Source organism: Schistocerca americana, chromosome 8 (assembly GCF_021461395.2).
Source record: "Schistocerca americana isolate TAMUIC-IGC-003095 chromosome 8, iqSchAmer2.1, whole genome shotgun sequence".
Taxonomy (NCBI): Eukaryota; Metazoa; Arthropoda; class Insecta; order Orthoptera; family Acrididae; genus Schistocerca; species Schistocerca americana.
In genome coordinates, this window is record NC_060126.1 from 134,164,704 (window position 1) to 134,178,861 (window position 14,158).

The window sequence follows — 14,158 nt, forward strand, 5'->3', positions numbered from 1 at the left end:
GATGAACTGTGGTATCGTCTTGAAGCTGCATGGGCAGCTGTACCTGTAAACGCCATCGAAGCTCTGTTTGACTCAATGCCCAGGCGTATCAAGGCCGTTATTACGGCCAGAGGTGGTTGTTCTGGGTACTGATTTCTCAGCATCTATGCACCCAAATTGCCTGAAGATGTAATGACATGTCAGTTCTAGTATAATATATTTGTCGAATGAATACCCGTTTATCATCTGCATTTATTCTTGGTGTAGTAATTTTAATGACCAGTAGCGTATTTTGTATGTATTCTACCCAGTCGAACTTTCTATTTTGTCCCTTCATACTTTCATCGTTTTCAGTTATTTCTGTTACCAAATTTCGTCATACCTCTGACTACGATCTACTACACGCCAACAGCAGTAGCAAATTTAGTTTGGCGAACAATGAACGGAGTGGCGGAGATCCGCGACTGCTAGGACGGCTGAAACGCGAGCCATCGACTCCGGTGGGCAAGGTCGTGTGGGTGTGCGGCCTTGTGGGCCGCTAGGCGGCGGGCGCTCCGCGGTCAAGCTTCCAGAAGCTCTCGGGGCAAGAAGGGACCAAGCGCCCGGCCGGAACGCGATCTGCGGCCCGTCTTGTCTGTCAAGGCGTGGTCGTGGTCCGCGCCTCGCCGATCCGTTACCGCGGTCGCCAAATCCGGTGCGCCGCTCCGCGTATATAAGACCGCGGCACGCCCAGGCAGCTGCACTTCTCCTGTGACGTCCCAGCACCACACAGCCGCGATGTATTCTACTCTGGTGAGTAGCCGACGATACGAGTGCTGGTTTACCGCTAAGGCTACGACGCGACAGTGATCCAACGAAGGTTTCGACAATCTTTTCAGTGGCTAGGCATTTGTTAGGGGCAAGTCATAAAGTTTTAGTTACATCTCGAAAGATTTAACCTGTATCCACTAAACTTGGTGTTTCTTCCCTACATATTCACACTTCAATGCTACACTTTTTCTCCAAACGATGGAATAGGTGACGTCGACCACCGCTGTGCAAGTGTGCGTAATGGCTCTTTAGGAAAAGTTCCTTCTCGAAGTTCAGCTAGTCGTCGTTCTGGGAACGTTGACCACACAATGGTTTCTTCATCCGAGGGAAGAGGAGGAAGTCAGGAGGGGGGGGGGGGGGGGAGGAGGGACGGTGGGGGGGGGGGCAATGTTTGAGGTCTAAAGTACCCTGTTGGACTTTTCTTCGTCTTGACAGTCTCCCGTAATATTGTCAGGAGATTTCGGCAGTACGCTCCTGTGACAGTTTGACCCTTATGAGAATAATCTGTGAACGCCACATTATCTAAGGAGACTGCGTGTGCAGCATTAGTGCGACCCAGTCTTGAGTGCTGCTCGAGCTTCTGGGATCCATAGTAGGTCGGATTAAAGGAAGATATCGAAGCAATTCAGAAGCATGCTGCTAGTTTTGTTGCCGGAAGGTTCGAATAACAGACGGGTATTACCGAGTTACTCCGTGAACTGAAATGAGAGTTTCTGGTAGAGGGGGAGGGGGTGCCGAGGCGGGCGGGGGGGGGGGGGAGGGGAGAAAATTTTTAGAGAACTGGCATTTGAAGCTGACTGCAGAACGATTCTACTGCCACATATCGCGTGGAGACCACGAAGGTAGCATAAGAGAACTTTGGGCTCATACGTAGGCATCGCCCTGTCCGTTTGTGATTGGGTCTTCACCTTTTCCGGCGGTGGTGACACCGTATGTTTCCACTGCTCGCTTTGCTCTACGTTTGCGCCTACACCCCTACTCTGAAAACCATTCCAGAGCGCATGGCAGGGCACGACCCATTCTGCCAACTATTAGGGCTTTTTCCCATCCCTTTCCCGTGTGGAGTGCGGGCAGACTAATTGTTCAAATGCTGCTGTGCTCGCTGTAGTTACCCTGATCTTGTCCTCGCTATCCCTACGGAAGCGTTATCTAGCGAGTTGTTGTATAGTCAAAGAGTTACCATTTAAAGCTGGTTTTTGAAACTTTGTAAGTAGGATTTTTCGGGACAGTTTCTATGTTCAAAAGTCTGCCGGTTCAATTCTTTCAACATCTCTTACGTCTCCCATAGGTCAAAAAAACCTGTGAAAATCCGTGTTGCTGTTTTCTGTACACATTCAATATCCCGTGTTAGTCCTATTTGATGCGGGTCCCACACTCTTGAGCAGTATTCTACTATGGATCACAAGAATGATTTGTGATCAATCTCCTATCTGCAGTGCTCTTGTTGAGACTGTGGTTTTTCCATTTTACGTCCTTGCAAAGTGTTACATTCAGGTACTTTTGTGAGTGTACCCACTCCAGCAGTGACTCACTGATATTATAGACATAGGATGCTAGTTTCTTCGTTCTGTGAAACACACAATTTTATATTTATGAACATTTAAAGCAAGTTGTCGGTCTTTGCATCATTTTAAAATCTTATCAAGATCTGACTAAATATTTGTGCAACTTCTTTCAGACTGTACTTCATTATAGATAACTGCATCATCTGCGAAAAGTCTGAAGTTACTACTAATGTTGTCCGCAAGGTCATTGATATACAACTTTAACAGCAAGGGTCCCAACACATTTCCCTGGAGTACGCCCGAATTTATTTCATCTGTTGATGACTCTCCAGCCAAGATATCTTGCTACCTTCTCCCTGCTAAAAAATCGTCAGTCGAGCCACAAATTTCGCTTGATACTCCATACAATGGAACTTTCGATAAATGAGCGTAGGTGTCGTACTACGCCAAAAGCTTTTCGGAAGTCGAGAAATGTTGCGTCTAGCTACCTGCCTTGATCCCTGGCTTTCAGAGTGAGAAAAATTTTAGTTATGTTTCGCGTTAGCGATGTTTTCGAAATCTATGCTGAATGGCATGAAGGAGATAGTTCTGTCCGAAAAACCTCATTATGTTTAAGCTCAGGATATGTTCTAAGATTCTATAACAAATATGTGTCAGGGATATTGGACTGTAGTTTGGTGGATCTCTTTTCTCACCCTTCTTGAAGACCGGCTTGGCCTGTGCTTTCGTCCAGCTACTGGACACGAATTTTTGTTCGAGTAATCTAGGATAGTTTATATGTAACAGAGGGGCTAAGTCAACCGCAAATTGGGTAAAGAATCTGACAAGGATTCCTTTGGGGTCAGGGGCCTTGTTCAATTTTGACGATTTCAGTTGTTTCTCAGCACCGGTGACATATCTATCTCTCTTATGTTTTCAATGGAACAAACATTAAATTGGTGCAATACTCCTGGATTCTTCCTTGCAAAGGAACATATGGTAACAGAGTTAAACATTTCTGTTATTTCTGCGCTATTCTCAATTTCAGGTCCTACCTCTTTCCTGAGTGACCGGACGTAACTTTCGGTGCCAGTAACAGCCTTGCATGTACAACCTTTACCTTGTGTCATGGTTATACACCCAGTGTCGTCCATGTATGGTGGTTAGGTGACTAAAGAAGTCACCTCGATTGATCTGACACAGCTCGAACATTTCCGCTGCTGCCTCATTTCTACGTGCTTTTTGATTAGTTGTTAGCTTTCACGGAACCCTGAATGCAGCGATCTTTGTCACATTCAGAAAGTCGTGCAAGATGTTAAACAATGAACCATGGTCGATTTTTCACTTTTCCTACTGTAGCCTCGATTGCGAACCGCCGGCCTTCTCTTGCGATTCGCGTTCCTTCACGGAGTTGTGTGCACCACCATACCACTGTGTCACGATGGTGCATTGTTGCAGTTCACATTACAAACACACCATTCATTGTTGTAACGCTCTTCCCCTTCAGACGTATGAAACAAATTACTGCAGCATACTCCACTTTATAAATATACTGCGCCGTTTTGTTTGGATGCTCTAGCGGCGTGCTACAGTACTATGGTACAATGTGTACCAGGGCTGCGAACATATACGTGAGAACTACCGAAAAATTAATTTGGAAAATTATCTTTTTCGAAATGATGATTAAAACTGTACGACTGCCCCTCGGACTTTTAAATGGCCTTTTACAGTCTCTTTCTACCCTTTGTAAGGCCAACTCACTGAGCTTTTTCCTCTAGACAAGTAATATATTCTTTCTTGTGACATGTCTAAAACGCTCCATTTCCTCTCACGCGCTGAAGCCAATTTTGTCAGTTTCCCTGAAAAGTTGTCTGTTACAGCAGTTACCTTGTGCTCTTCCACTGCGGTTGCATTGCGTTTATAATCCAACAAACTGCAGTCAACACTTTCGCTCATATTTCATTTCAATGTGTGAAGACAGTTTCCTCTCTTTATTTCGATTTGACGCATACGTAGCTAGTAAAACAGAGACTTGGTCGTGTTAAATCGTTCAGGCTGTTAATTTAGTTTCTTTTCGGACTTTTCTTGTTTCCAAAAGGTTACTGATGCTCCTGAGTGCCTTATTGCAGTTTTCTATCTACGTGCATCTAGAACATCGACATCACATAATTTGTATTGTAAGCATTTAAAGGAACTGGCTTGCTGTGGGACTGAACAATCTAATGACTTAACTTTTCATTGCTGAGATTGTCATATTATTACAAATACATATTAACATTGTTGTTCTGGTCTTCAGGCCAAAGCCTGGTTTGACGCAGTTTTCCGCACTAGTACAGGGTGTTTCAAAATGAACACACGGGTTTTAAGGCTTTGTAGCACGTATTACATTCTCCTTACAATTATAAATAATACACCAAATGAAAGGGAAACACAGTTTTTCTTACAATTATTCTGTGTGAACTCCGATCACACATCGAGGCGGTAGGCGAATTGTTCCGAAACCTTGATCAATGTGTCAGGGTTAACTGTTGCAATAAAGCACTCCGTCCTCAGGCCGAGAGTGGCCTACCGGGACCATCCGACGGCCGTGTAATCCTCAGAGTAGGTTGCGGATAGGAGGGGCGTGGGGTCAGTACACCGCTCTCCCGGTCGTTATGATGGTATTCTTGGCCGAAGCCGCTACTATTCGGTAGAGTAGCTCCTCAATTAGCATCACGAGGCTGAGTGCACCCCGAAAATGGCAACAGCGCATGGCGGCCTGGATGGGCACCCATCCAAGTGGCGACCACGCCCGACAGCGCTTAACTTCGGTGATATCACGGGAACCGATGTATCCACTGCGGTAAGGCCGTTGCCAACTGTTGCAATAACACTGTTTCTAAAGCTGGATAGATCAGCTGGTATCGGACATACACATGATAGCGTCAGAACGTGTGTCAACATGGAGGTCATGCATAAAATGCCGTGTCAACCGGCCCCTTGCGCCCAATCCACCGGTCGGATACAACGTCCTTTAACCAGTCGAGTACTGAGTTATACCAGTGAGGCGGCGCACCATCTTTCTCCCAAGTAAAGATGTGTTTTTCAGCTTCTTCCCGCTGAGGCACGGGCCATAGCTGTAGCACATCATGATAATAAACATCAGTTACAGTTGATTCACCGAAAATGAAAGGACCATAAACTTTCCACGGGGATATTTCCTGGGGCTAAACGTGAAACACTCGCACTCGTTCGACACGTTTTTCAGTCACTTTTTGTCATTCCATACTCTTCCCACTGCGCACAGGTATACAAACTAAACTGTTTGAATTGCTCTTTCATTTCGTGTATTATTTACAACTGTACGTCGAACGTAATAAATGTTACAACGCCTTAAAACCGATGTGTTCATTTTGAAACATACTGTATATTCTTTGCAAGCCTCTTCATCTCTGCATAACTAATGCAACCTACGTTCATTAGAACTTGTTCACTGTAGCCCACTGAACCCTTGATTTCCTTTTACAAATTATCTTCCACGGCCAAACTGAAAATTTCTTGATGTCGCAGGATGTGGACTATCAACCGATCCCTACTTTTAGTCAAGCTGTGCCATGAATTTCTTTTTTATCCAGTAAGATTCAGCATAACCACATCAGTTATTCGATCCACCCATCTAATCTGCAGCATTTTTCTATAGCGCTACATTTAAAAACTGCTTATATTTCTGCAGTGAATGAGATGCCGCTGACATCTTCTTACAGATTGCAGATGTGTGTTCAGTGCGGTACAGAATTATCCCAAAATTCTTTGCAGAAGAAGAAAAGTTTATTTCTGTGAAGTATAGTAGTAACGGTGGAAGAGATACCCTAAACTGAGGAGCGACTAAGATTGCTTGTCTTTTCATTACTTTTATTTTTGTTTTTCATTTATATTCCCATGTCTGTATCTCCATGTAGAGATATAACGTTGCCCTCCGCTGTATATTGATATAACATTGTCCTTATTCGTCTATTAATTGCTTGTCAGATGAATGAATTTAAAAAAAATAATAAAATTTTTTGAAATTGTTTTCGTTGAAATTTACGTAGTGTATCTTGATTCATAATCTATTGCAAGCGCCAGTTTTTGGAAAAGTCATCTGTTATGTATGGTTTGCCGTGAAATTATTGCCAATACTCAAAATCTTCAAAAATGTTAGCGACATTTCCTTCCTGAGTGAGATCAATACCGAGAAATGTCACTGTGAAGAACTTGCCTTCGCACGATGCACATGGTGTTCGGAATACCTGTACTTCGAATGTTTCTACGATAGGCATCACCCAAGGGAATGCACCAAATCATCCCGGAGAATAAACACATGAATAAAATATAAGTATTAACATAAGAGTTAATGTGAGTATTAAAAACCGTTATATGAGAATTTAAAAGGATTGTAAGTTCTCAACAAACCATATACACGTATATTACCGGGTGATCAAAAAGTCAGTATAAATTTGAAAACTGAATAAATCACGAAATAATGTAGATAGAGAGGTACAATTTGACACACATGCTTGGAATGACATGGGGTTTTATTAGAACCAAAAATATACAAAAGTTCAAAAAATGTCCAACAAATGACGCTTCATCTGATCAGAATAGCAATAATTAGCATAACAAAGTAAGACAAAGCAAAGATGATGTTCTTTACAGGAAATTCTCAATATGTCTACCACCATTCCTGTAGTCGAGGAATAATGTTGTGAACAGCACAGTAAAGCATGTCCGGAGTTATGGTGAGGCATTGGCGTCGGATGTTGTCTTTCAGCATCCCTAGAGATGTCGGTCGATCACGATACACTTGCTACTTCAGGTAACCCCAAAGCCAATAATCGCACGGACTGAGGTCTGGGGACCTGCGAGGCCAAGCATGAAGAAAGTGGCGGCTGAGCACACGATCATCACCAAACGACGCTCGCAATAGATCTTTCACGCGTCTAGCAATATGGGATGGAGCGCCATCCTGCATAAACATCGTACGCTCCAGCAGGTGTTTTATCAGCCAGGCTGGGGATGATGCGATTCTGTAACCTATCGGCGTACCTCTCACCCTCACGGTAGTAGCAGTTTTGCTGTCCAGCGTCATCTGTCGAACATTTTGTGAACTTTGTTTTTTCTTTTTTTTCTTCTAATAAAAACCCCATGTCATCCAAGCATATGTGTCAATTTTTACCTCTCTATCTACATTATTCAGTGGTTTATTAAGTTTTCAAATTTATACTGACTTTTTGATCACTCGGTATATAATAAGTGTATGACACTTATTATAAGTAAAGTTGTAAGTTTACAATTAATATAACGCCCTTGTATCCCGTAATTTGATAAGAATCATTCGTGTAGTAACCTCCTACAGACATGGGTAGGTAAATGAAACCAATAAAAATAAAATGAAAACAACAACCCGCAAAATTAAGAAGCCGCGACGCTAACCTCTGAGCCACAGTTTCATCTGAGGATATCGCGCAGTTAAAGGATCATAATGTACCTCGAAAACTTTCACCGTAGTTTTTTGAGAAACCGTCGAGTGTCTACGTATAAGCCGAGACACATGTTCGCTTATTTTGATCCCTCTTCCACAGAGAGAAGTTCCTGGGAAATCGGGTGATGGCACTTGTCGTATTCTCCTCATTAGATATAACTGAAGGTCATTAGCATGTAAGTGATAAAGTAGTTAATAAACCTGCAGTGTAAGATTTTATCCTCCCCACGTGAACCATGGACCTTGCCGTTAGAGGGGAGGCTTGCGTGCCTCAACGATACAGATAGCCGTACCGTAGGTGCAACCACAACGGAGGGATATCTGTTGAGAGGCCAGACAAACGTGTGGTTCCTGAAGAGGGGCAGCAGCCTTTTCAGTAGTTGCAGGGGCAACAGGCTGGATGATTGACTGATCTGGCCTTGTAACACTAACCAAAACTGGATGATTGACTGATCTGACCTTGTAACACTAACCAAAACGGCCTTGCTGTTGTGGTACTGCGAACGGCTGAAAGCAAGGGGAAACTACAGCCGTAATTTTTCCCGAGGGCATGCAGCTTTACTGTATGGTTAAATGATGATGGCGCCCTCTTGGGTAAAATATTCCGGAGGTAAAATAGTCCCCCATTCGAATCTCCGGGCGGGGACTACTCAAGAGGATGTCGTTACCAGGAGAAAGAAAAGTGGCGTTCTACGGATCGGAGCGTGGAATGTCAGATCCCTTAATCGGGCAGGTAGGTTAGAAAATTTAAAAAGGGAAATGGATATGTTAAAGTTATATATAGTGGGAATTAGTGAAGTTCGGTGGCAGGAGGAACAAGACTTCTGGTCAGGTGAATACAGGGTTATAAATACAAAATCAAATATGGGTAATGCAGGAGTAGGTTTAATAATGAATAAAAAAATAGGAGTGCGGGTAAGCTACTACAAACAGCGTAGTGAACGTATTATAGTGGCCAAGATAGACACGAAGCCCATGCCTACTACAGTAGTACAAGTTTATATGCCAACTAGCTCTGCAGATGACGAAGAAATTGAAGGGAGACGAAAATTTAATACTCATGGGTGACTGGAATTCGGTAGTAGGAAAAGGGAGAGAAGGAAACATAGTAGGTGAATATGGATTGGGGCTAAGAAATGAAAGAGGATGCCGTCTGGTAGAATTTTGCACAGAGCATAATTTAATCATAGCTAACACTTGGTTCGAGAATCATAAAAGAAGGTTGTATACATGGAAGAGTCCTGGAGATACTAAAAGGTATCAGATAGATTATATAATGGTAAGACAGAGATTTAGGAACCAGGTTTTAAATTGTAAGACATTTCCAGGGGCAGGTGTGGACTCTGACAACAGTCTGTTGGTTATGAACTGTAGATTAAAGCTGAAGAAACTGCAAAAAGGTGGGAATTTAAGGAGATGGGACCTGGATAAACTGACTAATCCAGAGGTTGTACAGAGTTTCAGGGACAGTATAAGGGAACAATTGACAGGAATGGGGGAAAGAAATACAGTAGAAGACGAATGGGTAGCTCTGAGGGATGAAGTAGTGAAGGCAGCAGACGATCAAGTACGTAAAAAGACGAGGGTTAGTAGAAATCCTTGGGTAACAGAAGAAATATTGAATTTAATTGATGAAAGGAGAAAATATAAAAATGCAGTAAATGAAGCAGGCAAAAAGGAATAAAAATGTCTCAAAAATGAGATCGACAGGAAGTGCAAAATGGCTAAGCAGGCATGGCTAGAGGACAAATGTAAGCATGTAGAGGCTTATCTCACTAGGTGTAAGATAGATACTGTCTACAGGAAAATTAAAGAAACCTTTGGAGAAAAGAGAGCCACTTGTATGAATATCAAAAGCTCAGATGGAAACCCAGTTCTAAGCAAAGAAGGGAAAGCAGAAAGGTGGAAGGAGTATGTAGAGGATTTCTACAAGGGCGATGTTCTTGAGGACAATATTATAGAAATTAAAGAGAATGTAGATGAAGATGAAATGGGAGATACGAGACTGCGTGAAGAGTTTGACAGAGCACTGAAAGACCTGAGTCGAAACAAGGCCCCGGGAGTAGACAACATTCCATTAGAACTACTGACGGCCTTGGGAGAGCCAGTCCTGACAAAACTCTACCATCTGGTGAGCAAGATGTACGAGACAGGCGAAATACCCTCAGACTTCAAGAAGACTATAATAATTCCAATCCCAAAGAAAGCAGGTGTTGACAGATGTGAAAATTACCGAACTATCAGTTTAATAAGTCACAGCTGCAAAATACTAACGCGAATTATTTACAGACGAATGGGAAAACTCGTAGAAGCCGACCTTGAGGAAGATCAGTTTGGATTCCGTAGAAATGTTGGAACACGTTAGGCAATACTGACTTTACGACTTATCTTAGAAGAAAGATTAAGGAAAGGCAAACCTACGTTTCTAGCATTTGTAGACGGCAGTTATAAGAGTCGAGGGTCATGAAAGGGAAGCAGTGGTTGGGAAGGGAGTGAGACATGGTTGTAGCCTCTCCCCGATGTTATTCAATCTGTATATTGAGCAAGGAGTAAAGGAAACAAAAGAAAAATTCGGAGTAGGTATTAAATAAAATCCAGGGAGAAGAAATAAAAACTTTGAGGTTCGCTGATGACATTGTAATTCTGTCAGAGACAGCAAAGGACTTGGAAGAGGAGTTGCACGGAATGGACAGTGTCTTGAAAGGGGGATAAAAGATGAACATCAACAAAAGCAAAACGAGGATAATGGAATGTAGTAGAATTAAGTCGGGTGATGCTGAGGGAATTAGATTAGGAAATGAGACACTTAAAGTAGTAAAGGAGTTTTGCTATTTGGGGAGCAAAATAACTGATCATGGTCGAAGTAGAGAGGATATAAAATATAGACTGGCAATGGCAAAGAAAGCATTTCTGAAGAAGAGAAACTTTTTAACATCGAGTATAGATTTAAGTGTCAGGAAGTCGTTTCTGAAAGTATTTGTATGGAGTGTAGCCATGTATGGAAGTGAAACATGGACAATAAATAGTTTGTACTTGAAGAGAATAGAAGCTTTCGAAATGTGGTGCTACAGAAGAATGCTGAAGATTAGATGGGTAGATCACGTAACTGATGAGGAGGTATTGAATAGAATAGGGGAGAAGAGGAGTTTGTGGCACAACTTGACAAGAAGAAGGGACCGGTTGGTATGGCATGTTCTGAGGCATCAAGGGATCACAAATTTAGCATTGGAGGGCAGCGTGGAGGGTAAAAATCGTAGAGGGAGACCAAGAGATGAATACACTAAGCAGATTCAGAAGGATGTAGGTTGCAGTAGGTACTGGGAGATGAAGGAGCTTGCACAGGATAGATTAGCAATGAGAGCTGCATCAAACCAGTCTCAGGACTGAAGACCACAACAACAACAAGATATTATGGTTCAAATGGCTCTGAGCACTATGGGACTTAACATCTATGGTCGTCAGTCCCCTAGAACTTAGAACTACTTAAACCTAACTAACCTAAGGACAGCACACAACACCCAGCCATCACGAGGCAGAGAAAATCCCTGACCCCACCGGGAATCGAAAACGGGAATCCGGGCGTGGGAAGCGAGAACGCTACCGCACGACCACGAGATGCGGGCCAAGATATTATATTTTGATAAGAAATAACCACTACTATCTGAACAGCAGAGCAGAGTAGTTGACAAATCGTTAGCATATAGTGAAGAAAGCTATGGGCCTAATATTGATCCTTGTGGGATCGCTGAAACTACGAGCGTCCATTGTGACCTTTTTGTTCCAATCATTAAACAGTGTTGGCGATCCTTAATTGTTCGATTAAATGATTGACGATCTGTTACTAGAGACAGTTTTTTTCTGTTTCGAGGTAATGACTGAAGCCGAAAACGGGAATCCGGGCGTGGGAAGCGAGAACGCTACCGCACGACCACGAGATGCGGGCCAAGATATTATATTTTGATAAGAAATAACCACTACTATCTGAACAGCAGAGCAGAGTAGTTGACAAATCGTTAGCATATAGTGAAGAAAGCTATGGGCCTAATATTGATCCTTGTGGGATCGCTGAAACTACGAGCGTCCATTGTGACCTTTTTGTTCCAATCATTAAACAGTGTTGGCGATCCTTAATTGTTCGATTAAATGATTGACGATCTGTTACTAGAGACAGTTTTTTTCTGTTTCGAGGTAATGACTGAAGCCCCTTGTGTGACGTGTGCAGGTGGTGGTGAGCGCGCTGCTGGCGGTGGCCTCCGCCGGGCTGCTGGCGTCTCCCCTCGCCGGCGCGCCGCTGCTGCCCAAGGTGCAGGTGGCGCCCGCGCAGGTCAGCGTGGTCAAGCAGCCCATCACGGTGCAGCAGCCGGAGCTGCGCTACCGCGAGGTGCCCGTCCCCGTGCGCGCCGTCGCCTACGCCGCCCCCGCCGTCAGCTACGCCGCCCCCGCCGTCGCCTACGCCGCCCCCGCTGTTAGCTACGCCGCCCCCGCCGTCGCCTACGCCACCCACGCCGTCGCCCCAGCCATCTCCTACGCCGCGGCTGCACCCATCGTCAAGGTCCACTGAGACGAGATATAGCGCGCTGTGTATGTTTCTTCCTACGATGCACTGCATTCAATAAAAGCCATTTTTTTTTCAAACTGGTGACTGTTTTCTAGCTTCTTCCCTTCACGTCTCCTTGCCCCAACTGACCTAGCTCTCCTGTGGGGATCTACAGAATGCAGCACAAGTCACACTCGTGTACATGATGGACAATAGACGTGACCCACAAACCTACCGTATAACATCGCGACATCGATTTGTTGTAGTATCTTAGAACCAGGGACGGCGCAAGGCACGTGCGAAATGTGCGGCCGCACTGGGCGGCACTTTCCGAGGGGCGCCAAATCTGCCACCCTTCCCCCTTTTCTTTTCTCTCTCTTTTTTTGTAGGACGAACTCAACATTCATGCCCGAGGGGATTCGAAACCGGTGTGCGGACATCGCCACGCTGGACATTTGCCACACTCGCCCTTTCGCCAGGTAGAGTTCTCTCAGGTAAGGGACGCCCTTCCTCGTACTTCTCTGTCCGCTTTCAAACCGCCGTCTCCACATCTTACTCGGTACAACCAGTACGTAAGGGACCTTCTACTTCGACATCGTGGCGAAATACAGAGCTTCTTTTCCGAAATCGAAATATTTATAACTTTTGGGAAACGAAAGCAATTCCGACGATTATGTCGGTATGTAATTAGTTCTGCCAAGTATAAACATAGATCCCTCTGTCTGTACGGTAGCTTCCTTTCACGCTTACCGATTGCGATAGAAACAGTCCATCGCCACGGGAGCAATAAGAAAGGAACCATGTAAAAAGAATGCGAATGTACGCTAATCATTTCTTTTCGATCACTGCATTTGTGCCTGCTTTAATTACCACAACTGCATGCCCAAAAGACAATAAGGAAAGAAGAAATGGGAATGTGAATGTTTGAAAAGAAGAACGACATACTCCTTATTAATTTACTGTCTAAAATCCGATATCCCTTGCGGCGAAACATTAGTTAATAAATTATAGCGGGACAATGTTCAAAACATGACTGAAAATAGTTAACTAAATAGAGATAAGAGCATCAAAGATTGACATGTCATCTAAAGTCGACGTACAATTTTAAAATGTTAGAAATAACGAATATTTACAGGGTCACAGAGAAAGCATCCTAGGTTTTGGAGGGAAATGTCGTAATTGTAATGATCTGCACTACAACAGAAGCAAGAAGCACAACTTAAGGAAAAATAATGTAATGTGTGTTTCAGCTCACAAGCGACATTGAAGCAGATAGTTCCTGTGACTTAGTATGGGCAGAGGTTATATTCGACAACCGAAATAAATTAATAACCGGCTCCTTTTACCGACCCCCGGTCTCAGATGAAACGGTTGCTGAACAGTTCAAAGAAAAGTTGAGTCTCATCACAAATAGGTACGCTACTCATACAATTATAGTTGGCAGTGACTTCAATCTGCCTTCTGTATGTTGACAAAAATACATTTTCAGACCCTACTGTAGATAGAAAACAACTTCCGTAATTATTCTAAATGCTTTTTTAAAAAATTATTTTGAACAATTATTTGACGAGGCCATTCAAATTTTAAATGGTTACGAAAACACACTTGACCTCTTAGGCACAAATAATCCTGAACATCACGACGGATACAGGGATTAGTGAACACACAGTCGTAGCGAGGCTCAATTCCGTAACAAAGAAATTCAGCAAAACTAAACGCGAAATATATCTATTTATAAAAGCAGCTAAAAATTCGGTTGACGTCTTTCTAAGAGACAGTGTCCAATCCTTCCAAACTATGTAAGTGAAGACCATATGTGGCCTAAGTTCAAAGAAATAGTATCAACAG

General features: G+C 43.5%; 1 protein-coding gene across 1 annotated transcript; it reads left to right on the plus strand.

Moving 5' to 3' along the window:
* The first annotated feature begins 530 nt into the window (after positions 1-530).
* LOC124545346 (cuticle protein 16.5-like) lies at positions 531-12,403 on the plus strand. The gene is made up of 2 exons (XM_047124245.1): positions 531-771; positions 11,996-12,403. The coding sequence occupies exons 1-2, from the start codon at positions 757-759 to the stop codon at positions 12,332-12,334; spliced, it is 354 nt and encodes a 117-aa protein (XP_046980201.1). The 5' UTR covers positions 531-756; the 3' UTR covers positions 12,335-12,403.
* The last annotated feature ends 1,755 nt before the right edge of the window (positions 12,404-14,158 follow it).